This window comes from Aethalodelphis obliquidens, unplaced genomic scaffold (genome assembly GCF_003676395.1).
Source record: "Aethalodelphis obliquidens isolate GAN/ISIS:26980383/991018 unplaced genomic scaffold, ASM367639v1 scaffold12, whole genome shotgun sequence".
Lineage (NCBI taxonomy): Eukaryota > Metazoa > Chordata > Mammalia > Artiodactyla > Delphinidae > Aethalodelphis > Aethalodelphis obliquidens.
This window is the reverse complement of record NW_020837956.1, coordinates 41,267,654-41,289,624: the sequence shown is the minus strand read 5'-3', so window position 1 is coordinate 41,289,624 and position 21,971 is coordinate 41,267,654. Positions and strand designations below refer to the sequence as shown.

At 53.6% G+C, this 21,971-nt stretch overlaps 1 protein-coding gene across 1 annotated transcript in view; it reads left to right on the top strand.

Moving 5' to 3' along the window:
- Positions 1-261: 261 nt before the first annotated feature.
- The window catches only part of COLEC11 (collectin subfamily member 11), a 30,028-nt gene continuing 8,318 nt past the window's right edge, over positions 262-21,971 (top strand). The window contains exons 1-4 of the mRNA XM_027113866.1: positions 262-906; positions 1,130-1,254; positions 5,211-5,353; positions 11,917-11,988. Of these exons, the coding sequence (XP_026969667.1) occupies positions 5,236-5,353; positions 11,917-11,988 (190 nt within the window). The 5' untranslated portion in view covers positions 262-906; positions 1,130-1,254; positions 5,211-5,235. The remainder of the gene's footprint in view (positions 907-1,129; positions 1,255-5,210; positions 5,354-11,916; positions 11,989-21,971) is intronic.

Here is a 21,971-nt window from a genome sequence, read left to right as displayed (position 1 = left end):
TTGAATATTGACCCAGCCTTGCATCCCCAAAATACCCCACTTGTTTATAAATAGCTTGCAAATCCTTTTATATATTGCTCAATCCTCTTTCCTGATATTTTGTTAAAGATTTTTGCATCTATATCCTTCCGGGTTATTGGTCTGTAGTTTTCTTCTTTGGTATTGTCTTTGTCTGGTTTCAGTGTCAGGGTAACACTAACTTCATAAAATGAATTGGTAAGTGTTCCCTCCTCTTCTATTTTCTGGTAGAAGTGTGTAGAATTGGTGTTCATTTTTCTTTAAACGTTTGGTAGAATCCTCCTGTGAAACCATCTGGCCTAGAGGTTTCCTTTTAGGGAGTTTTAAAATTACAAATGCAATCCCCTTAATTGCTATAGGGCTGTTAAATTCTCTGTTTCATATTGGGTCCATTGTGGTAGTTTGTGTTTTCCAGGAAGTGGTCTGTTTTCATCTAAGTTGTCAAATTTTCTTATGCTATCAGGTGGTTTTAATAAAGAATCCATTCTTTTTCATGGATTTTGTGGTGTGTGTGGAATTTGTCAGTTCTAAAATTTGTAATTTGTTATGACTTCTCTTGTCAGTCTTAATAAGTATTCACTTTTGGACCTCACTTTTTATGATCATAATTTGATATGTGTCTTTTTCTTAAAGGACCCCCATCCGCCCCTTCGCGTATAAGTCAGGCCACACAGGAGCTGGACCTGCCCAGCCCCCTCCAAAGACGTGGATTTGGCATGTGTTTGTTGCCTTAAATGACACTCCTGTGAGCCGAGGGAGTTTGGGGCCTCACCACCGGTTAGGTCTCGACACGCAGCAGACGAGTACTTTATGCTTTTGGAGTGAAACCTATATGGAAAAACTGCAAAATATGCCAGCCTGTATTTAGTCCTGTCCGTGTGATACCAGGTGACAGTTGTTGCTCTTCTTTCTACTTTCCTAAATTTCCGCGATACACATGCTTATTTTTTCAAAAAATGAGAGGAACAGAAAAGGTGGATAAAAAGGGACTGACTGGGGAGTTTGGGGTGCAGAGTTAGGGAGGCGTCTCCAGGAGGGGCCCCAAGACCCCGACATCTCACGTGTTTCCAAGTTCCCACACTCCCTTCTCCGCCTCATGCATTTCAAACAGGAAGCTGTTTGCAGATAATACCGCAGCCCCAGCCTGAGTTGCCGGGCAGTCTGACAGCCAGGCCTCTTGCCCGACGTGTGGGACCGCGGCCCGAAAACAGCAGCCTGGTCTGGCGCACGCCTCAGGTAGGGACGCTCTGCTGGCCACTCTGCAGCCTTGGGAGCGGGACGGGGTTGGGGAACCCGCGGGAGATGCTCAGGCGGGAAGGCGAGGCTCCTGACGGGGCACAGGTAGGAACTGGGTGCAGGGCCGAGGGATTTGCTCTCAGATCGGGTGTGTCGCAGGGATCAGGCCAGAATTCTGAGGCTTGATTGATTCGGTAGCTCACAGTGGAAACTTCCTGGAGCCGAGCGCCGGGCACCAGAGCTACCAGTTACTAGGAGATGATCAGGTTTCCATAGGTTCAAAGGGGTGACGCAGTTTTTCCTGCATCCCAGCCGGGTACAAGCAGCCGCAGAACCCCCGTCCCAGCCCCTGGCATACACACCTTCCTGAGCAGCTAGCTCAGGCTCCTGGGGCCTGGTGGACCCCCCAGCGGGGGCGACGGGGCGACCAGCTCCTCTCTGCTCAGTGGCCAGCCTCTCTGTTTCGGGCTCAGTGGTGGGAGTCCCAGATGTGGGGCGAAAGGCGGGGCTGGAGAAGGCAACTTTCAAGGGCACATAGGGTCACCCTGTACGGGGTGGGGTCATCCTGCCTCCAAAATTGGATTCCACAGCGTCCCAGGGGCCCTCCTGCCTTGGCCCTGGCTGTCCGGCCGAAGTTAGGCAGTGGTTCTGAAGTTAAGAGGTAAAGTTTGGAAGCCACTGAGTGTGCATAACTGGATTTTCTGTTTGATGGGAAGCACGTTGCCCGGGTAGCAAGCAGAGCGGCGCCCCAAACGTTCACAGCTGTTCAGTTCTATTTACGAATTTGAAAAATCTATATGCCAAATAAAAGAACAGACAGATGATTTGCATAAGGCTCGGGGAGGTAATAGGGAAAAGGCCTCTTCTTGCTTCATGGTCTTGGTAAAAAGATAGGAAAAATGTGTGCCCTTGGGGTGAAACTCTGTCAGTGCCATAGTCGCTGGGGAAGGCCCAGTGTCACTGTAGGGGTGGGGGTGGGGTGTCTGCCTGCCAGTGAGACCCGCGACGCTTCTAGGGACGTGCTTCTCTGCAGGCATTCACGGTGCCCGTAAGACGGTGGGCCCTGCTGTAGACATTTAATGAAAATGTACAGTTGCACGTTTGGCCCATTAAGCCGCACTTTTTTCCCTATTTCATTTTTATATCATGTTTCTACCAAGAATTCCAAATTGAATTTCCTTTCTTCTCGGCCAAGCTGGCCTCCTTCACGGAGGGGTGGGCCCCAGCTGGGAGATAAGGATGTTTTTCTTGAAGAGACCCAGGAGGAGCTGCAGCCTCCCCGTTTATAAAACAAAATTCCTCTTGTAAGAGGGCAGGAAGGAGCCCGAAGTCTGGGAAAGAGGCTCCCACCAGGGCCGCCTGCACTGATTCCTGCTGCAGGACCCGAGGTGGGCCCAGACGCGTGAGCGGGCCAAGGGCCGAGGGCCAGCGGGAGGGCAGCCCCGGCTTCCCTGCACTCCGGGCCCTCTGCCCCTCGCTCCCCCTCCTTGGGAGGTGGCATCTGATCTTCTGCAGTGTGAGAGCAGCGAGTCTTGCTGAACAAGGTGGCTGTCTTCTGACCCAGTTGTCTCTAGCTAGAGAGGAAATTCCCATGCAGTTCCCGAGACATTTAAAACAATCTAAACACAGCTGGCCTCCCACACATACCAAGAGGCAAGCATCCATTGGCCTGAGCACAAAAGTCAGGGGAGCAAGTGTTTATCGTGGCTTTTTAAAAACCGCCAGCTAGTTGACACGTAACATTCTATTATCATCGCCTTCAAGAAGTACCTCCTTGAAAGGAACAGGCGACTTGCCGCTAAAGCAGCAGCTACGCTCTTCATGGTTAAGAACACAGTGTGATCATCCGGGCTGGCTGCACACTTGGCGGTGCTGCTTTGTTCAAAGACCATTAGGAATCCAGGCCCCAATCCCATTGTCCGGCCCTCTACGTGGGTCCGCACAGGCCGCGTGTCCGAGGCGCTGGCCCTGGGAACACCATGGGAACGTGGAAAGCCATCAGCAGAAGAGTGTCACGTCCTATGTGAGTTGCCGCTGGGAACCTCTGGGCGTTCATTCATTCATGTGCCCATCCTTCCATTCACTCGCTCAGCTTAGCGCCTGCAAACCCCAGGCCTGAGTGCTCCAAGCTCTTCCAGTTACGGCTGCAGGTGCTCACGGCGGCCGATGTCCGGGATGAGCTGCTCGCTTGGGGGTCAAGGCTTAGCTGACAAAGGAGACGGAGAGAGCCAGCTCACCGGGGCCCGCACGCCTGAAGGGCCCTGCAGCCTCTCACTGCCTCCTATTCACTGTCTTTAAAACCAGGGGCCATATACGTCACCAGGGGGTCCGGGGACTAAATAAGGCGTGTGTGTCCACGTTTGGTGTGCAGTAAACGTTAGCTCCTTTTCTCTCCACCAAACGTGAATGTTAGAAAAGTAGATAAAATAAAAGCCCACTACTGCTGTGACTGAGTGGGGAGGATGGGCCCTTACTTTGATTCGGGGAAGCTGACGGTTGGGCCGAGTGAGCAACGGTGCTGACAGGACAGCGTTAGGAAGTCCCAGGCCAGCCCATCGTCACCACTTCTTAGTTGTCACTGAGGTCTCTGCCTCTGGCCTCCTGGCCCGTGAGGCTGGAATGACGTGCCCATCCCTGTGCAGGGTTACATGAGCACCGTGTTGTCCCCGATCTGGTGAGCAGTCCTCCCCCTGCCTTGTCCCTACAGGATCAGATCTGTGACCACACGTGGGGAGCCGGGGCCTCACTGCAGGACAGCACGGATGACTGTCACCTCTGTCCCCTTCGTGGAAGATCTGGCTAACGCACAGGCTCTTCACGGGGGGCACAGAACGCTCTCACTCAGCAGCTCTGCTTCCAGCCCTTCATTTGTCTGGAAGCCAGGGCCGGCTGTGGGACTCCTTCCCAGGGTGTGGTGGCCAGGATGTCAAAAGCTGCTGTCCAGTGGGGCCGGCCTGGTGCTGAGCTGCGTGCACCGCTGCCTGTTCTTCCTCAGGGTGACCCCAGGACGCTTGCCTCGCTGTAAGGTGAGGGAACAAGCCGACAGGAGATGCAGTCTAGCCAGGGCGCTGGTCCAGGTGCAGCCGGATGCACAGCTGTCTCCCAGCACTGTGGCATCCAGACACCAAGGTCCCGGGGGGCAGACCTCAAAGTCTGCGTGCTTCCTCACTGGCCCATGGCGAGGGGACCAGCACAGGGACGGGGGGGCAGCTGTGTCCTTCCAACCTCTGTCCCTGTCCCACACCCTTTGGTGACGGGGGCTTCCTCATTGACGTGAGGACATAGTAAGCTACAGGAGTGTGCGGCAGCATAACGTTGATGAATCCTGGAGCACGATGTTGAGTCAAGTAGGTAAGACGACACACAGCGTGACCCAGTATCTCATAAAACTCAGAACCTGGCACACTAGACACGGCGTTGTCTAAGAATGCATGCACTGAGACTGTTTTGGAAACAGCAGGAGAAGGTGGGCTCAGGTGAGGAGAGCGGCTCCTCCGAGGGGAGGCCGGGGGTGGGATGGGCACCAGGGACTCGGGTCAGGGGCCCGGACGTGTGAAGCGGATGCTCACCAATGTTTGTTTTATGGCTGAGCGTCTGAGTTTTCACGTAACGGTAAACATGCCTCTGTGTGTATCAGGTATCAGTTATAAGGAGTCAGAAGAAGAATCTGGAGTAACGCATCCGGAGTGGTGACTGTTGTCACTGCTGGGCGAAGGGGATGTCTCGGTGGAGGTTTCAGTCGGCACCCGAGTGAGAGAGACAGAGTGACAGAGAGGGAGACAGACAGAGCGACAGGGAGAGAAAGAGGCACCAAAGCACTGACAGCCGCTCCAGGGCAGCTGCCACCGCAGCCCCCGAGCGGGGCGAGTGTGGTGGCCGGCGCGCCTGCACACTGTCACTTGCTGTCCCGGTTCCCGGAATTCCCGTCACTGTTTACTGCTTCTCCCTCCCTTCAGGAGTCAGCGTGCTGCGAGGCTCACCATGAAGCAGGCTCTGGCTCTCATTGGCCTGGCCTTCCTGTCGGTGCTCCGGGCTGGGGGCGCTCAGCAGACGGTGGATGACACCTGCTCCGTGCAGATTCTCGTCCCCGGCCTCAAAGGTAACTTCCGCCGGGCCTCCCAGAGGTCAGGGCCTCCCGGGCAGCGGCCGGAGTGCAGGCGGGAGCTGCGTGCGAGCGGCGGATGCAGAGCTCATCCCGCGTCCCCGGGCCGGCTCGGGGCCCGGCCGTGGGAAAATCTGCCCCGTCGATGGCCCTGGTCCCCCCTTCTGTAAAGTCCAGGGTCAGACTGTACGTGGCGTCCACACTGTCTTCAGGCGAGGGATCCTGTAATTCTGAAACCAGACGTTCGTGTGCAGCTCGGTCCTCTCTTCAGGGACCCTGTAAGGCGTCCGAGGTGTGTTCCAGGCACTGCACACGTCACCTGCAGCGCCTCTCAGGGTGAAATGCTCTCATTGTGCAGATGAGGCCGGTCCAGGCTCAGGGAAACTTAGCAGTTTGGCTAAGTGGGTTGCGTAGCTCTGAAGCCTGGGCTCCTGTTACGGTTCCTGAGAGCTCTTTATTCCTTCTTCGAAAAATCAAGAAAACTTCTCCTGCGCTTTGTCTGTAATTCACCTCCAGGGGGAGCTGCCTCTGCAGACCAGGGATGGGTGGGCACCAGCACAGGGGGAGGACCTTCACTCAAAAAGTCACCGGGTTCTACCACGCACGGGCAGGAGATCCCAAACCTTGTGGCTCCCAAGCAGGACCAGCTCCGTAATTCGAGGGGCCCAATGCAGATGAAAATGTGGGATCTTTTGTTCAAAAGTTAGAAAGAATTTCAAGACGGGGACAGGGCACCTCCACCACGTGGGGCGAGCATGCCCCTTGGGCCTTGTGCTCCTAGGAGCAGCGGGCAGGGTCCCGCATCCCCAGATTCCACTCTGCCCCTCCTGCCCCTAAAGGGCTGTGTGTGCTCTTAGTAATGAAGTTACACGGCCGTTTGTTTTCTGCTCTAAAATTGCTCGGGGCCTCTGAAGCACACAGCTCCTGACTCGAGCGAATCTCCGATAACCTGGGGAACATACACCGGGAGGAGGCCCTAAAGAACGGTGTAAGCGTATATTTATTGTATAGAAAGAGTCAGTCATTTTTATTTATTTATTTATTATTATTGTTACTTTTTTGGCTGCACTGCAGCTTGTGGGATCTTAGTTCCCTGACCAGGGATTGAACCCGGGCCCCCTGCATTGGGAGTGTGGAGTCTTAACCACTGGACTGCCAGGGAAGTCCCAGAGTCAGTGACTTTAAACAGTCTCTTCCTAACCCCATTAAAAATATACAAATACACAGAAATAGGAAAAAATCTAGACGGAGATATACTGGCATGCTAGCAGCAGTGCTTCTCTCTGAGCACGGAGTTGTGGGTGTCTGGGAAAGCTCGGTCCAGATATTCTACTGTATAGCCACATTCGCCATTTAAATATAAAACTGGGACACTATCAATATTCAGATGTCTCTGGGTTTTCAAGCACATCTTGAGGGTACTCTGAGACAGATGCTTTTTGACATCTGCGTCGGTGACCATTTCTGCTGCATCCATGTTAAGGGCGTTCCAACCCGCGTGCTCGGCAGGTTCCCTGCAGTGCTTCCTTCTCCGAGGGTGGCCCGCTCCAGGGACACCTCACCTCCTCTAAGCAATGATTTCTCACCACCCAACACCATGCTGTGGTCGGTGATGAGCCACTGTATTGCCAGGTGGAGGCATGGTCCACAGTGGTGAGCCACTGTATTGCCAGGTGGAGGCATGGTCCACAGAGAGCCGACTTGCTGTCACTCTCCTGCTCCTACCCCGTTCGCACACTGAGTGTCTGCAGTGAGCAGACACGGTGTGGGCCCTCCAGCGGAGGGGTCTGCCAGGGAATCTGCGGGGCCCCTGCTCTCCAAGGCTCATCTTCTGGCAGGTGGTCAGACAGGCTCCCGAGTGGTGCTGAAGCTGTGTGGGATGTTTGGGGCCATGGGCAACACGCAGACCACGTGCTACCCACAGTGTGTGTTCCGGATCCAGCGTTTCAGTGGCAGCATCGTTTCACACGTCCGGTTTCACACTAGTCTGTCAGCACCAAAGCAGCGATTTTAGTGGAGAAACTTAGTATATTTATGAAAGCCTCTAGAAACTGGATATCTTGTTCTTTTCTAAATTTCCAGCTTTGCTGGGGGTGGAACTGACAGATGGAAGCTCTGTCTATTCAAGGTGTGCATCATGATGCTCGAATAGGCAGGTACCTTGTGGACGGATCGCTGTCACGCTGATGACCACACCCACCTCACCTTGTTACCCTCTGTGCGTGTCTTGTTGTGACGCAGAAGCGTGGGTCAGTGAGAGTTCCTTCTTTGTGATGCGAGGGTGCTGAGCCGAAACAGAGGAGGGGTTTCATGCTCTGACTTGGGCAGCAGGGGTGAGAGTGGAGGAGAGAAATCTATGGCAGCAAAGCAAGTCTGGGGCTTCTAAGCAGCAAACGTTCAGGCCCATGTGGATGTGCGTCCCCTGCAAAGTGAAGATTGGCATCACGGCAGAGCTCCTTCCCCGGATCCGCGTCTCGTGCAGCGTGGGGCAGCGGCGGGCCGGCCGCCCTCTGCCCGGCGCCTGGTCCCACCCAGCTCCTCCTCAGACCAAGCTCCGACCTCGAGGACATTCTATGCTGCTCTCAGGGCACAGAGAGCAGGATGCGCCGGAGAGCCAGGGCAGTCTGTGAAAGATCTGATTACAGCACATGTGCCAGGGCCTGCCTTGGTCAGTGGAGATAAACACAATTCAGGCCCCGCCCTTAAGATGAAAGAGGCAGGTGAGGGGTCTCCGTTCGTTCATCAGCCGCGTCTGTGTTACAGGCCCCACCAGGCCAGGCTTAGCCTGCGAGGGTGGAGCCAGTGCCCGTTTCCTTGGAGACGGAGCCTGGAGGTGGCAGGAGGTCTCTGGGGACATGGCGCCCGGCTGCTTCCGGCCCGTCCTGGTGCTTCCTCCTGCGAATCCACACTGGGCTTCAGAATCCTTCTCAAGGACTCCAGGCGGCCTTCTCCTTGAGAAGAAAGTCATGTGCTATTACAGACCTAAATGTAGCACATTATCTTTGTATCTGGAGAGAGTAACAACTCATTCTGATGGAAAAGCAGTCTTTCCTTGATGGCTGGAAAAATGGGCTGTAGGTAGGAAAACACTGGTGTGTATTAGCAAGCCTGCTGCTCAGAGATTTTAAAAGGGCATCGTTATTCTTACAGGTTTTATCAAATTAATTGAAAGAAGGTTGATAAAGCCAATAATGTGACTAACACATGCATGTGGGGATTTCACGCTTCTGAAATGCTGCTCTGGGCCAGTTCCCTCCTCAGCTCTGGTCTCCCTGCCTCTTTCCTGTCCTGACTGCTTTCTCTCCCAGAGGAGGGTCCAGTCGGGGACGTGGCCTGCTTGTTCTCTGATTAGGGTTTTGCTGCCCGGAGCTGGAGAGCTGGCTTGTCGCCTGTCTCTGGCCTGGCTCTTCATCATAAAGTGGACGTGATCCCTGCCTCACGGGGCAGGGCGGGGGCAGGTTAAATTAATGGAACTAAGCGAATGGCTGTGTGTGAATGCTAGGAGTTCATCTTAATCTATAGAAGAAGCTGGTGGGTTTGCTTGGTGTTAATTTTCCACGATTATCCACAGAGCCGCTGTGCGGCCCAGGGCTCTCCCGGCTGCTCCAGGAGACGCAGGCGGGCACGACGTGGACCCTCCGTCCACGGGGGGCAGTGGGACGTGGGCACTGATAATGCTCGCGTCTGGCCTGGACCCTGGAACCATTAATCTCACTGTCCTCCCCTGACGCAGGCATGGGACCACGGTATTTTCCTCCTTAAAGCCTGGCGGGGGCGTCCGGTGGGCCGTACGTGTGAGGTCTGAGCGCTGTCTGTGCCCGGCCCTCCCGGCTCGTCCCACCTCACCTGTGCAGTGTCCTTTTGTCTCCTCAATCTCTGCCTGGCTGCATCTTCCTGGTTCAGCAGGTCTGCATTAAAAGCCACTTCATCAGAGAGGCCTCTTCTGATCTCAGTCTAAATTACAGCCCTTCTGTTCAAGTTCCTGCTTCATTTTATTCTCGTACCCTGTGTTGCTAATGACAATTCTGTGTCAATCTAATTCTCATTCACGTGCGTGCAGTCTTTAAACATTCCTTCTCCTCGTGGCGCTCATAGAATTTTCTCTTGATTCTTGATGTTCTGCGTGTCACTCTGACACATCTGAGTTATTTTCCCCTCATTTCTTTCCTGCTGGCACTCTGTGGGCACGCGCATTGTGCTCTTCGGTGATTTTCCTTAGTGCCGGGAAGTCATAGCTATTAAATCTTCACAGCTGTTAAGGCTTCGAATGTCTCTTCTCCTTTTCTGGAATTCCTGTATGATGCATGTTGGGATCTGTGGGGTTTTTTCTTCAACGCTCGACGTGATAACTTCAAAACCGAAACAAAACTTTCCATCTCCTTCTCTCTCAGTGTTGCCTTGTAGACAAGTTCTTCATCCTAATTATTTGTCTCATGAATTAGCTTTTATCATTGGCCATTCTGTTACTCAGTCTGCCTGTAGAGTAACTTGTTTCAAAAATGTGTTTCATGCACGAGATTCCCTAGTTGGTCCCCTTTCATTGCCGCTTGTTCTAGTTCGTAGCTGCCTCTTCTCTCTCATCTTTATGAGGATATTCAGTGTCTTTCACAGTCAGATTCTGGCTGCCCCGCTGAGTCCTGTTTCCTGGGTTGTTATTTCTTTTTTCACGATGTTGGTGCCCCTCCAATGTCTGCTGATTCTTGATGGTGAGATCAGTCTGTTAGTCGGTATTTCTTGGTAGACTATCAGTTCTTCTCCAAATATTACTACTGTAATGATTTCCTTTCTTTTTAAAAGATAAGAAAAAACCCGAGAACTACCCAGAAATTCAGGGGCCCGTGTGTGCCAACAGCCCTTTAGCAGCGGTTCATGGAGCCGGCACAGCTGTGCCGGGGTGGCAGTAACACGCCAGCCCTGCATTCCACGTTTAAATGGAACGCCCCCTCCCCTTAAGGCCAGATTATCAGTTTGGGGGATTCCACTGTGGAATCTGTAATCTCAGGGAAGCGTCTTACCAAATGAAGGCATGTGTAGAGAATTTACGGAGAATGAAAGTTCACTTGAATGTTGGCCTGCTGTTTGCACAGCTGGGCAGGTGCACGTCAGCACCCACACCCACCCGTGGGAGGCAGATACATCAGGGAAGTAGATGAGGCCACGAGACAGTGACTGTGGTACAGAGCAGGGTCCTCATCACGGGAGAACGGAGATCCAGTGAGGGGCTGAGGAACAGCTTCCTGGACAGTCAGGTGAGCAGGTGAAACCCGCACAGGTGGGTTGATGGTCACGGCCGACTAGGCAGAGGCAGCAGTGTAACCGGACCCCTGGGCTCCAGGTGCAGGCCTGTGGGGAGGAGCTTAAAAATGGGACATTATTTATAACTACATTTGTCTGTTGGTGGTTTTGAATCTCCTTTGAGAAGGGAAGTATCATAACGGACTCTGTGTTTTAGGAAGATGGTTCTGGGGTGGATTGGAGTGGGGGGCGGCGGGGGGCACCGGGAGGGGCCTTGATGTCCCATCCGCACTCCGTCCTCTGCTCCCCCCGTGCACTGTGCTGCTCAGACAGGGTGTCTCCACGGTTGTTTGCGACCTGTCTCCTGCCCTGAGCCGCATGAGGGCGGGCTGGTGGTCCCGTCACCTCCAGAACTGCAGAGACGTGGCTGAGCGTGGAGCCCCCATGGGCATCGGGAGGGAGCGGCCGGTTGGGCTTCGCAGAGCTGGGCGATGCTTGCACTTATCCGATGAGGGAGACAGAAAAGCAGAGATGACCGTGGGGCTTGGAGCCTGGAGTCTGGGAGACTCGGTGTCTCAACGGCAGGAGCAGGAAAGTCCACAGAAGAGACTCACTTCTGGGGAAAACCACCAGGTCGACTTGGGACGTGCTAAGTGCGGGGTACCGGGGAGGCTCCACAAACAGCCCGTTTCCCTGTTTCGGTTCTGAACAAAACAGGAAATAAAGGAAAATGTGCCAAAACATGGTCAGGATCTGTGAGGAAGGCTGGGGGCGTGTGTAGCTTAGGCTGAGAGCAGGACGCACCTGGCCAGCGAACCTGAACCGGGTGGTGTGCTCACCTGGTCACAGGTGTCCCCGTGTGGGAGGACCCTGCCCCTGAGCAGTAGTGTACCCTCTGGGGGGTGCTCACACTGAAGGGACAAGGGGACGCCGACTCGTGTGCCCAAGTTTATTCTTCCCGAGAGTACCGGCCAGACAAGGGAAGAGAGAGGCCAGCGCGGGTGGTAAGGGGCAGCAGAGCAGCCATGGTGGGTCCTGGGGAGCCCTGTGCACCAGAGGGCAGACTGGGGCCAGCCCAGGGGGATGGATGGAGAGAGGGACAGATGCATTCCCAGAGGGAGTGGGGAGGCAAGGCAGCAGAATCCTGAGAAGAGACTTGGGGAGGGAGACCTAGAGCCAAAGCTGGGAGCAGGTTGGGAGGAAGGTGTGAAACCCCCCGGGGGTGGGATGGGAAGAGGGAGGCCAAGGGGCCTGGCTGGCGGCACACAGACACTGGACCCCGGCGCTTAGAGCAAGGTCCTAAAGGCATGTGACTTTTTCCACAGGGGATGCTGGAGAGAAGGGGGACAAAGGCGCACCAGGACGGCCTGGAAGAGTCGGCCCCACGGGAGAGAAAGGTACCTGCTGCCCCTGGGCCCCAAGGGCACAGCTGGGGCACCGGCTCCTGGAGAGCTGTTGGTGGGGAGAAGGGGGGTGTGTTCGAGAGGAACCTGGCACCTGTGTAGGTCTCGGGACTGAAGCAGGGCACAGAGAGTGCTCTTTAAACAGTGCTCCCTGGCTCTGGCCTGCCCGGCACCGAGAAACAAAGTGCCTTCTGGGAGGTGTGCCTCATCGGGTGGTTACGTGTATGGAAACTCGGCGCTCACTTGGCCTCACGTGCAAATTGGGGATCACTTGTGATCGTTACACGTATAAGTGCAATTATGAAGGTGTGCAAACAGTGATGGAGGCGTGTGAACAGTGATGGAAACAGTCATGTAGGTGTGCAAAGGAGAGAGAGCACAGATTTGGGTGGGGCATGGGGGGTTACACCGTGGCCTCCCAGTTTTGGCTAACGGACCCTAGTCACCTTGAATTTGTTTCCTCATTAGGAAAAAAAATAGTGTCGTTCAGCCTGCCTCCTGGGGTTGTGCTGGGGCTTACAGAAAATAGATCCTACCTAAAAAAGAAGCTACATGGTGCACGGTGATGTCAGTAAATGCCACCATTAGGATGTACTTCCTTTTACTGCTTTAAAGTTTGTGAAATCCGTAAAAGCTGTGTTTGGAAGTGCTTTGTCAACGCCCGCACACTATTCTATGAGAACACGTGCTGGGATTATCCAGCCGGTCCCCACCCCGCCTCATAGCATCGGAGTTAGGTGGTTCTTGTAACAACACAGATAAAGGTTGTTATGTTTTTAAGTCCATGCACTGTTTTTTCATTCTTAAATGTTGGTTTTTTCTTTTTTGTTTAATTAATTAATTAATTTATTTTGGCCCCGCTGTGAGGCATATGGGATCTTAGTTCCCAGACCAGGGATCGAACCCGCACCCCCTGCATTGGGAGCACTGAATCTTAACCACTGGACCACCAGGGAAGTCCCAGTTTTTTCGTGTTTTGAGGTGTGATTTACGTAGCGTCAGTGAGTTTGGCAGCTGCAAATGCCTGTGAAACCCGGGTCACAGTCTAGATCCCGAGCACTTGTGTCACCACCATCCCTCCATCAAGCCCACATGCTGATTTTTATTTCTTACTTTCCCTTTACTCATAACAAATTAATTAAAAAAATAAAAGAACTGTTGTCCTGGTTCAAAGTTCAAAACATACAGAAATTATTCACAGCCACTAGTCTCCTTCCCATCCCCACCAGCAGCCCTCGCCACTGACAACCACTGTTAGGTTTCTTTATCTTCACAGAGATATTTTGTAATGGCTGAGTGAACACTATTCTTTCCTGCTTCTGTACAAACAATTGCAAAATGTATGTAATGTTCTGCATTTTCACTTAACCATGTTCTTGGAGATCATTCATTCTACAGGAGGACATGCAGGTTGTGCTTGCTCTCGCCTGGAGACATTGTGTCCGTTCTTTATCTAACTGGTCTCCTATTACTGCAGATTTACAGTTCCCTAGGGCCTTGCTGCAGTGAGTGAGTAATCTTGTAAATGTCATTTTTAATGTGGACGAGTACAGCCTGAAGATAAATTCCGGACAGAGTAATTGTTGATCAAAATGCACGTGCGTTTGAAATGTTGGTGGATATGGCCTTCCAAAAGGATCGAATCCATTTACCCTCTGTTTATTGAAGCACAAGACGGCCGACCCCTTCACCCTCCCTGCCTCAGAAAGCTGCCAGTCTGGTAGCCGTGGAAGGCCACGTCAGTGGGGCTTTAACTTAGCCTCTCTTATCATAAATGAAGCCAGCTTATTTTTCAGGTGTTTAAAAGTCATTTGTATTTCTTTTCTTTTTTTTCCTTTTTGAGGATTGTCTTTTCCTGTCTTTTAAAAAACCTTCTTGGGTTCTTTTTTTTTAATTTATTTTTCGGCTGCATTGGGTCTTCATTGCGGTGTGCGGGCTTCTCATTGCAGTGGCTTCTCTTGTTACGGAGCCTGGGCTCTAGGCGTGTGGGCTTCAGCAGTTGTGGCGCATGGGCTTAGTTGCTCCGCGGCATATGGGATCTTCCCAGACCAGGGATTGAACCCGTGTCCCCTGCATTGGCAGGTGGATTCTTAACCACTGCGCCACCAGGGAAGTCCCCCTCTATTGTCTTGTGAGGACAATGTCACATTTCACAGTTAGGAAGTGAATATGCCTCTATTCTGGATGGTCACAAATTCATTTTCATGACGCCATTTCATTGATTTTTTTTTTTTTTCCCTTTGGCCGAGCTGTGCAGCATGTGGAATCTTAGTTCCCTGACCAGGGATTGAACCCACCCCCCCTGCCGTGGAAGCGCGGGGTTTTTGCATTGATGTTTTTTCAAAGTAACGATGTTTGAGCTCAACGCACGTGCAGCAGGCAATGCCTAATTTCATGCCAATGTGGACCCGTGGCTGCTCTCTCATCTCTGTCACTAGTGTCACCAACATGTAGCTCTCTCATCGCTCTGTCATCATCATCATTCTCTCTTATTCTCACTCTTGAAAAGGCAGGACAAGCACGCAGAAACTATAAATGCTGTTATTATAGCGTCCGAATCTTCTGATGAGGATGAACGTTGCTGGGAAGGCAACAGCCTAATTCACTGCGTTTTCCTGTCATTAACCACTAAGTTGAGTGCTGTTACGTGCTGAGATCTCGGGGAGGCCACCTGAGCCCCAGAGTCAGAGGGGGAGAACAGATATGTGGACCCTGGAGAATAAATTGAGGCAGAAAGCTGCGGGGCAGTGTGGAGGGGAATTTGGGCTGGATCGAGAATCTGTCTTGTTTCAAGTTTTTCTAACATGTAACAGTAAGGTGTGCTCATGATAGAAAATTTATATATATCTATAAAAGTGAGGAAAATCAGGCATAATAAAATCATCCAGAGATAACCACTTATTTTGGTATATTTCCTTTTTCGGGGTGACTTTTCTTGCTTTGTTGTAATTATATTGTGTATATAAGTTTGAATCTATTTCTTAAATTTAATGGCAAATTTTAGTGTAAGGATTTCTCATGTATGAAATCATTTTGATGAATGTCTCCTACCCATGGGTAACTTAAAACTCCACTGGGAGCGGTATGTTCGAGAGCAGAGTCCTGTGTATGATTCGGGCAGGAGAGGGGAGCCTGGACCTGCCCTTTACAGTCCCATTGACCTGCCTGACAAGGAACCTGCCAGGCTAGGAGGCGATGGGGCAGTGATCACCGGGCTTGCCAGGGGTCTGGCTTCGCCACTGACAAAATGAGCAGGTTTGGTCTGGGGTCTTTGCTACTTTGTAGAGCACAGAGAACAAGTCAACCCAAGTGGGATATATTTGGATTATTGAATAGTGGGATAGTTACGTAGAAATCTAGGAAATATCCATTTTTGGATGACCTTTAAAAAGAGGACTGGCCGTGGCATGATAGAATATAAGAGAATAAAATAGGATACAAGAACAGACATGTGATCGACTAAGATATTTACAAAAAGGCGAAGAAAAAGGATGGAGAAGAAATCAATCAGAATACTAGTAGTAGTAGACGTTTCTGGGTTATAGGATTATGGACCTTTAAATTCTCTTCTTTAAATTCTTCTTTACATTTTCTCCTGTCTCTGTCGTTGGTGTTCCCAGCAACGTGCATGAACTATACTTTGGATGTTAACAGGTATTTTGAAAGGTTGCTGTGGCCGTGGCCCTGGCCTGTTGGCGATGTAGGCTCACCTGGAGGCCCAGGTGAGGGTTCGTGAGCTCTGGCGGTCTCCCACACACTGACGGCCATGCTCACGGGGTCAGCATGGCTGCACCTGGGCTCGTCGGAGCCCGGAAACTGAGAGCTGCGGCCAACCTCAGAAGCGCTAGCGCAGGTTCAGTGTGGCGAAGCTCGAGGCGGGCCGTGCTCGGAGACTCAGGTGTGCTGGGAGGCGACCTCAGCTCCAGGACGCCCCAAGGCTCCTCACTGGAACCGCTCTCCCGCCGGGATGCGGGATTCTCCCGGCCACCTTCCCATCCTCCTGCATCCTGCTTTCGTGGAGGCGTTCCCACCAGTGCCCTGCTCTTAGCGGATTGCAGCTACTGCCCGGGGGCCCTGTCCCCTACGGAGAGCAGTGACCACTGCAGGGCGGGGCGCTGGGGAGACTTGCCTGGTTTCTGCATCAGCTTGGTTTCTACGAAGAATGGCAGTGGGCTGGATCTGGGTACCTGTCCAGAGGCTTCCGAAAGGGGCTCCTAGGATGAGGGCTCCGGGGCGGGAAGGGCAGGGTGTGGGCGGGGCAGACCCGCTCAACGCCAACAGTGCTGTTTACCAGCTGTGCTGGCTTCACACCCTCGCTTCCAACCCGTGAAGGCAAAATAATAACGTAGTCGCTATCAGTCCCTATTGTTTATTAAAGGATGAAAGCTGGGAACTCGGGAGCAGCAAGCCTGGTGCACCGTGGGCCCTCGCGCAGCTGCCTTGTTCCCACTTCCGAGCTGTTCCAGCCCCACGCCCACCGGCACTGAACCCAAGGTGGTCCTCGCTCATCCCGGACAGCGGCCCCTTCAGAGTCGGCTGGGACCTTTCAAAAACGGTTATTTCCACTTGAGGCTGTGTTGATATTTCCCCAGGCACTACATTAAGCCAACTTAAATCCTCAGTTGTGTTTATGCAGTGCACTTACATCATTCACACTTGATTTTCATTGTTTAGAAATTATTTTCACTGGAATTACTTTTCCCCTGTGAATTTTCACGGACTCCTTGAACAGTTTTTTTTTTTTTTTAAGAATCAATTTTATTTATTTATTTATTTATTGGCTGCGTTGGGTCTTTGCTGCTGCGCGTGGACTTTTCTCTAGTTGTGACGAGCAGGGGCTACTCTTTGTTGTGGTGCACAGGCTTCTCATTGTGGTGGCTTCTCTTGTTGTGGACCATGGGCTCTAGGCACGCGGGCTTCCATAGTTGCAGGACACTGGCTCAGTAGTTTTGGCGCGCGGGCTCTAGAGCGCAGGCTCAGTAGTTGTGGTGCATGGGCTTAGTTGCTCCGCGGCACGTGGGATCATCCCGGACCAGGGCTCGAACCTGTGTCCCCTGCATTGGCAGGTAGATTCTTAACCACTGTGCCCCCAGGGAAGTCCTCCTTGAACAGTTTTAACGTTTTAGTTTTTTACCTACCTCACATCTTCCCAACTCTCACCTCTGCCATCCTGAGCTCTTCTGAGAGTGTCATTATTTGCACCTGGTTGAAAATTTCAGCTCTAAATTGTATAGACAGGACTCTCCCATCAATGTTTAGTTAATGACAATTTTCCTCTGTGTAGTTTTAGCCAGCGTCGGTTTTATTTGGTGATGGTTATTTCTACCAGTAACATTCTCTATGAAATTGTCAGAAGACTAAACACTCTTATTTACTGTCTTGCTAGTTCATGAAAAAGCGTGAGTAATTCCCTGTGGGTAGTCCAGAATTCCTCAGTGGGGTCCCATCTCCCCGGGTTTTTGCACATTTCCATTTCCCCCGCGGGACCCTCTCCTTCACTTACCACCTCGTTCCTGACTGGACTGTTCACGTGCCATCAAGGACCTGGCCCTTGGAAGGCTCTCAATCAATTGTTTGTAAAATATCTTGACATTCAATGTCTTGAAATATCTTTGAAATCTGCGGGTGACCTGTCTGTGGCTGAGGGCCTCAGGTGTGCGTGCACCTGCTCGCCCCAGGTTCTAGAGAAGTCTGCGGGCCGAGGCTTCGGAACACGCTGAGCTGGGTCCATTCCCTGCTGCCTACTGAGCAGACAGCCCTGCTCTGAGGACGCTTCCCAAACCGTGGGGACCAGCTGGGCCTGAGTTAAAACGCAGCTTCAGCTTTGGTCTGGGGGGCGGCCTGAGATGGGGCGAGTCCGTTGGCCCGCGCTGGGGCTGCCGGTCGCCCGGGGCTGTGTGGGGTGGGATTGCAGGTTGATCGCGAGGATCTGGACGCCCTCCAGCTGGCGCCCTTCTCACGTCAGCCTCCGCGAAATGCAAGCTGCGTGGACATGGGGCTGCTGCAGGGCGGCTTCCTCTTCCACTGATTTGCCTTGTGTTAGGGGGTGGCCTCTGGTCACACACTGAGCAGCCCCCCTGTTGAGAACTCAAAACAGCTGTAGGAGAAAGCGCCAGAAAGCTGACGGCTGCCTTTTCTGGAATAACAAAGGCAAGCCCAAGGGCCGGCAGAGCCTCCCGCTGTCGCTGTCCATTGTCCTTTATTGAAATGAGAGCTGTCCCCACACTGTCAGAGTGCGCGCTGTGGCACACAGCACGGAGCTGGCTCTGCCACACGACCTGCTAAAAGCGTGTCGTCCCAGCTGTCAAAGCTCCTAGCCCCCAGACACGCAGCTAAGAGGCCGCCGGGCCCCTGGGCGCAGAAGCTGGGGACCCACCTGGCCTGCGATGGGGGAGGGCGACCCTACGTCAGCGACGGGCTTTCTGGGCGCTGTAATGTGCACATTATCTCCGTCGAAAATCTCAGAGGCAGCTGGATGCCAAGTGCTCTTTCTGCCCTGTCTCCTTTTCAAAGGACGGTGTGAGATCTTCATTAAAATTAATAAGAATTAGCAGCCCACTGCGAGCTGCCCCCGTTCCTCGTGCACGTCCAGAGGACAAACGTGCGCTGGCACACTTCTCATAAACGGGATGGGATGGGAAGGGCTGGCACCGCAGTCACAGCTCCCTGGGGAGCCACCACCGCCAGCTCTGGAGACTTAAAGGGACCGGATCTGAGTGTGTCTGGTGCGTTTCCAGTCATCCCACACCACCAGGGTGGGGGGATTTGTTTGGTTTTTGCAAAAAGCTCCTTGTCATTTGGAGAGGCAAGAGGAGGCGGGATGAAGCCAGCAGGGCTCTTGTTCAGATCCAGTCTCCTCTAGGCTGGCAACCACACTGCTTTTCTGCTGCTTTCCAAGGAGTGTCTGCGAGTTAAGGCAAGTCAGCATCGCAGACGACCTTGGGTTGCCCTCAAGTGGAGAGTGTGTGGACATCTCGGGGAACTCAATGGTTCTTGCTTTTTCTTCTTCTCCAACACACCCCAAAGAGAGAATATTCCTGTGAGGAACGGCAGCCCACACCCTTGACCTTGTGTGCAGGGTCACGGTGCAGGGGCCTGCTGTAGGCTACTGCTTCCAGCTTTCAGCCCGAGTGCTGTGAGGATGAAAGGCTTGCTTGGTGTGTGTTTGTATGTTTGAACATGCTGTTTGTGTGTATGTGTGCATGTATTGTGAATGTAGATATGTGTGCGTGTGTACATGCATGTATACGCAACGCACGTGTATGTATATATGTATATGCACGCGCATATTTGGAATGCATGTGTGTGCATGCATGGGTTCACATATGTATCTGTGTGCATATGCGTATGTATGTGTATATGCATGTGAATGCATGCATGTGTGCATGCATGTGTATGTATGAGTATATGTGCATGTGCATATGCATGCATGTGAATGTGTGTGCGTTGTGTATATGCAGCACACGTATGTGAATGCATGCACAGTGCATGTGCGCACATATATGTGAATGCGTGTGTATGCACACGTGTACATGCATGCACATATAGGTACATGTGTGTGTGTGTGTGTGCACGTGTGTGTGTGCATGCGTTGCCCAGCAGGCACCCACAGGTGGTGGCTATTGTTACTCTGACACCCCTCTTGGGGCGGGACTGATGACTGGGAGCTGTGCACGGCAGGGCGCTGGTCGTTCTGGCTGGGGTGACCGTCCGCATCAGGCCCAGCTGCCCCCAGCGCCTAGCCTTCTGCACAGAGGCCCTCTTGTGAGGTCATCAGGGGGTGTCGCGAACCAGGTCTCCTCTGGTCCGAGGGCCTGGGCCGTGGGCCCCGAGGATGCAGGGCTGAACAGGGACAGGTGAGGCCTGGCCCCTGAGCGGCTCCTCACAGGTGAGCCGGCACCACGGGAGGCTGGGTGTCGGCTCTGCTCTCTCTGGTTTCCTAGTTCCCACCTTCTGGGCCCTGGGGAGGGTTGTTTGTCTCCCACGAGCCTGCAGCATGCCCTCAGGCCCAGTCCCTCGAAGTGCAGCCTTGGCTTGTGGCTGGGTCTGTGGGGACCAGGCCGCTGCCCCACAGCTGAGGTGAGGGCTCGGGGCCCTGGGTGTGGCCAGGAGACCTGGGCCGATGTCCTGTGCTCAGTGGCCTGAGGGTAATGCCACCTTGCAGGTGAGGAAGCCGAGGCTCTGAGGGCTGTGACCCACCCCAGGCTGCGCGGGTTGGGGGCCGGGACCCGGGCCTGGTCTGCCCGATTGCAGGCTGCGCCCTGGATCACTGGACACCAGTTGCACTAGTGGCATGACTGGTGGTGGGCGGCACCACCCGTCTGATTCCACTTTCGCTTCTGGGGCAGAGGGAAAGCGTACCAGTCAGCTGCGGCTGCTGTAGCAAACGCGGCAGATGTTTATTCTCTCAGCCCTGGAGGCTGGAAGTCAGAGACCGTGGTGTCTGCAGGGCTGGCTTCCCTGAGGCCTCTCTCCGTGGGGTGCAGATGGCCGCCTTCTCCCTGTGTCCTCACGAGGCCTTTCCTCTGTGTGTGGCTCACTGGGTGTGTCTTCTTCTTCCAGGGACACCAGTCCTATCGGATTAGGCCCTCACCTTTCTGACCCCATTTAACCTTAATCACCTCTTGAAAGGCCATCTCCAAATATGGTCACATTGGGGGTTAGGGCTTCAACATAAGAATTTTGGAGGACACACAATTCAGCCCATGCCAGGTGGTAATGGCAATAACACTGTGAGGTTGAGATCCATCAGTACATGTGGACAGGCTTTCCTGGCACACAGTGTACCTGGAAGTATTCTAATTTATCTCTGAAAGTTGGAGAAACGAGCAGAACTGCCCCAGATTGCAAGCACCTCTATTGCTAGCTCCAGTTTGCTCCTGGCAGCAGCAAGCAGTGGGTTACCATGGAATCTCAACCAGCCTCCAAAGAGGGCTGCCTGCGGGGTCTGGTCCAGCCCTGCTCCAGCTTTGGGGCCCCTGGAATCACCCAGGGATGTGTTAAAATGCAGATTTCGGTGCTTGAGCTGGTGGGGCCTGAGGCTCTGCTTGTGCAGATCCAGGGGGGTCATGGGGGACATGGGTCGCTCTTGAGGAAGCAGTGTCCCAGCTCGGAGCTTCTGCCTCCAAATGACAGTCATAGTGGCCAACACTTAGGCCCACCTGCCGCGTGCCAGATGCCGTACCCGACGGTGCTCGCGTTTCCCTCAGCCCCGTGAGATGGCTCTACTATGGCTGTTATTAGCCCCATTATGTAGGTCAGAAACGCACAGAGATGGCACAGCTGAGTGACGGGGAGAATCAGCTGGGCCGCAGGGCCCGAGCTCCAAGCCTTGTGCACACGGCGCTGCGGGCCTGGAGTCTCACACACAAGAGGAGCTGTTATTACAGGACACCACTCTGCAGAGAGAAAACTGAGGCGCAGGGAGACTCAGCCTCGAAGGTAGAGCACAGACCTGGGGCTGCCTGACCCCCAGCCTTGGCCTGCATGGGCGACCTCCTGCAGCTCCAGCCTTCTCACGTCACCGCAAACCGCAGGGGTCTCCAAGCCCGGTTCAGGAAGCAGCGGCATCCGCAACACTCCGGGAGCTCGACGGGGATGCCCCACCCGGACCTGTGGAATCCCCCCCCCCCGGGGCGGGCCCGGCCATCAGTGGTGACGAGCCCCCAGGGGACTCCCACCCTGAGGTTTGCAGACCTGCAGCGCCTTCATTCCCCGCCTTGGGCTTGGGCTCGCCGCCTGCCCCCATCCCCCTGCCCCGTGAGCTGCTGGCATCCGATTGATTTTCTATACGTGTGCCTGGTTTCTCAGAGCCCCCTACGGCAGGGGCCGGGTCCCACACCCCTCCAAGGGCGGGAGCTGGGCTCAGTACCTGCTGGGGGCAGGTGCCACGTGTCAGCAGCAAGCTTGAATTAGTGGTGAAGTTCGGCTGTGCAATTGAGAGACGGGCTGAAAGCCGAGGGCTCTCCAGTCACCCT